Source organism: Phocoena sinus, chromosome 17, assembly GCF_008692025.1.
Source record: "Phocoena sinus isolate mPhoSin1 chromosome 17, mPhoSin1.pri, whole genome shotgun sequence".
In the NCBI taxonomy this organism is placed as follows: domain Eukaryota; kingdom Metazoa; phylum Chordata; class Mammalia; order Artiodactyla; family Phocoenidae; genus Phocoena; species Phocoena sinus.
In genome coordinates this window covers 11,912,904-11,914,996 of record NC_045779.1, presented here as the reverse complement: position 1 = coordinate 11,914,996, position 2,093 = coordinate 11,912,904, and the positions used below count along the sequence as shown (strand labels likewise).

The 2,093-nt window shown below is 51.9% G+C and overlaps 1 protein-coding gene across 1 annotated transcript; it reads left to right on the top strand.

Annotated features, from left to right (window-relative positions):
* Nucleotides 1-448: 448 nt before the first annotated feature.
* CRH (corticotropin releasing hormone) lies at nt 449-1,531 on the top strand. Its single transcript, XM_032610417.1, has one exon. The coding sequence runs from the start codon at nt 453-455 to the stop codon at nt 1,032-1,034; it is 582 nt and encodes a 193-aa protein (XP_032466308.1). The 5' UTR covers nt 449-452; the 3' UTR covers nt 1,035-1,531.
* The last annotated feature ends 562 nt before the right edge of the window (nt 1,532-2,093 follow it).

The window sequence follows — 2,093 nt, the reverse complement described above, 5'->3', positions numbered from 1 at the left end:
ATCCGGAAAGGGTGGGGGGTGGGGGGTGGGGGGAGATGTGTAGAACAGGTGAGATCTTACATTTGTAGGTCTTCTCTAGAGCTCGGGGGATTGGTTTGGGGGACCATTACAAAGGGCACTCAGGGACCGTCCCTTCGTGAGTCTCGTAAGAAGGGTCAGTCCGGCCTGACGAGGGGCTGAGCTTTGGCGCCGAGCCCCGCAGGCGTCCCTTTTCCTGCTCCCCGTCTCGGCCTGCCTCCAACTCTGGAAGTCCGAGTTTGCGCGCTTCAGCACCGCGGACAGCGCCCGCCCGAGCCCCCGAGCCAGGTCTGTGGGTGTCGTCCTGTAGGAAGCCCCCCATCCCCCGAGTGCACCTCTCAGTTGAGCGCAACTCTGATCAACTCTTGCTTTCTCTCTTTCTCTCTCTCGTTCCGCCCTCTGCCCACCTGGGTGCCGCACCTAGCGCCCCTAACATGCGGCTGCCGCTGCTCGTGTCCGCGGGCGTCCTGCTGGTGGCTCTCCTGCCCTGCCCGCCATGCAGGGCCCTCCTTAGCCGGGGGCCCGTCCCGGGGGCCCGGCAGGCCTCGCAGCACCCCCAGCCCCTGGATTTCTTCCAGCCTTCGCCGCAGCCTCAGCAGCCGCAGGCTCGGCCCGGCCTGCTCCGCATGGGGGAGGAGTACTTCCTCCGCCTGGGTAGCCTCAATAAGAGCCCCGCTGCTCCGCTCTCGGCCGCCTCCTCGCCTCCTGCCGGCAGCAGCGGCAGCCGCCTTTCGCCGGACGAGGTGGCCGCCAACTTTTTCCGCGCGTTGCTGCAGCAGCTGCTGCTGCCCCGGCGCCCGCTCGACAGCCCTGCGAGTCCGGTGGAACGCGGCGCCGAAAACGCCCTCGGCGGCCGCCAGGAGGCACCGGAGAGGGAGAGGCGAGCCGAGGAACCTCCCATCTCCCTGGATCTCACCTTCCACCTCCTCCGAGAAGTCTTGGAAATGGCCAGGGCTGAGCAGTTAGCGCAGCAAGCTCACAGCAACAGGAAACTGATGGAGATTATTGGGAAATGAAACGGTGCGTTTGGCCAGAAAGATTCTGCATTTAACACAAAAAGCAAAAATAAAAAATAATGCAGTATTCTGTACCACAGCGTTGCTCTGATACCATTTGTTTATTTTTATATAGCTTGAGACGTAGAGGATGTACAGCAAGAGCGCCCATACTCCTTAGCATGCACAACGTGTATTCACGTGCAGTAACAGCAACATCCTGTAATTTGTACTGTGTACTTATCGTTTCTATTTCCAGGTGTCTTTAACAGTGTTTTAAAGAGAGTATAGACCCAGGAGGAAATGTTTTGAAGCAGCAGACAGAAGTCACCCAATTGATTTTGTTGTGGTTTGAGCCAAAAAGAATGTCATTCTCTTGGGTGGGTGAGACAAAATCTGTAAGCTCTTTGAACCAACTTTTCCTTGTAAACGTTTCAGTAATAAAACAGCTTTCCAATCCTTGGTCAATTTGGTTGTGTAAGAGAATGTTGAATATTTATATTTCTAATAAAAGCTGCAAAGGTAATCATGACTTTATTTTTCCTCTTCATGCTCACAGGAGAATATACCCTGAGCTCCTTACTTCCTCCAAATTGACTTCAGCACAAGAGAAAACAAAACTCCTTGCATTTTATTTTCTACTACAAACACGAACCTATGTCAGTGGCTTACACTGCAACCACCTTGGACTCATCTCTGCACCTCAGATTACTCCTCTGAGGTTAAGTTAAATAATTTGGAAAGTGGTTTCCAGTTCTAAGGCTTGGTAATTCTATAGATGGAAGATTGATTCATAATGGAAATAACATCTAACCCTGATTACCTGTAAGATGTGAAATAATTGGGGACAGTGGGGAAGGAGGAAAAGAAAAGAGGACAAGGGCTGTGGTGGGGCTTTCCTCCAATTAGGGGCCAAAATGCTGCATTGTTTTCCCATGAGAAAGGCTTACTTTATCAAACGATTACTTTGGTACCATTAATTATCTTTTTTTCTAAGCTATTTTCCACTGCTGTCTTCTAGTAGGAGAAACTTAATAGCCCCTCCACTTAAAAGAACTAAATGTAGTTGCTGTAAAATGG

Excerpts from the sequence above, each read along its gene's own strand:
- CRH (XM_032610417.1), top strand. The coding sequence starts at position 453 with ATGCGGCTGCCGCTGCTCGTGTCCGCGGGCGTCCTGCTGGTGGCTCTC.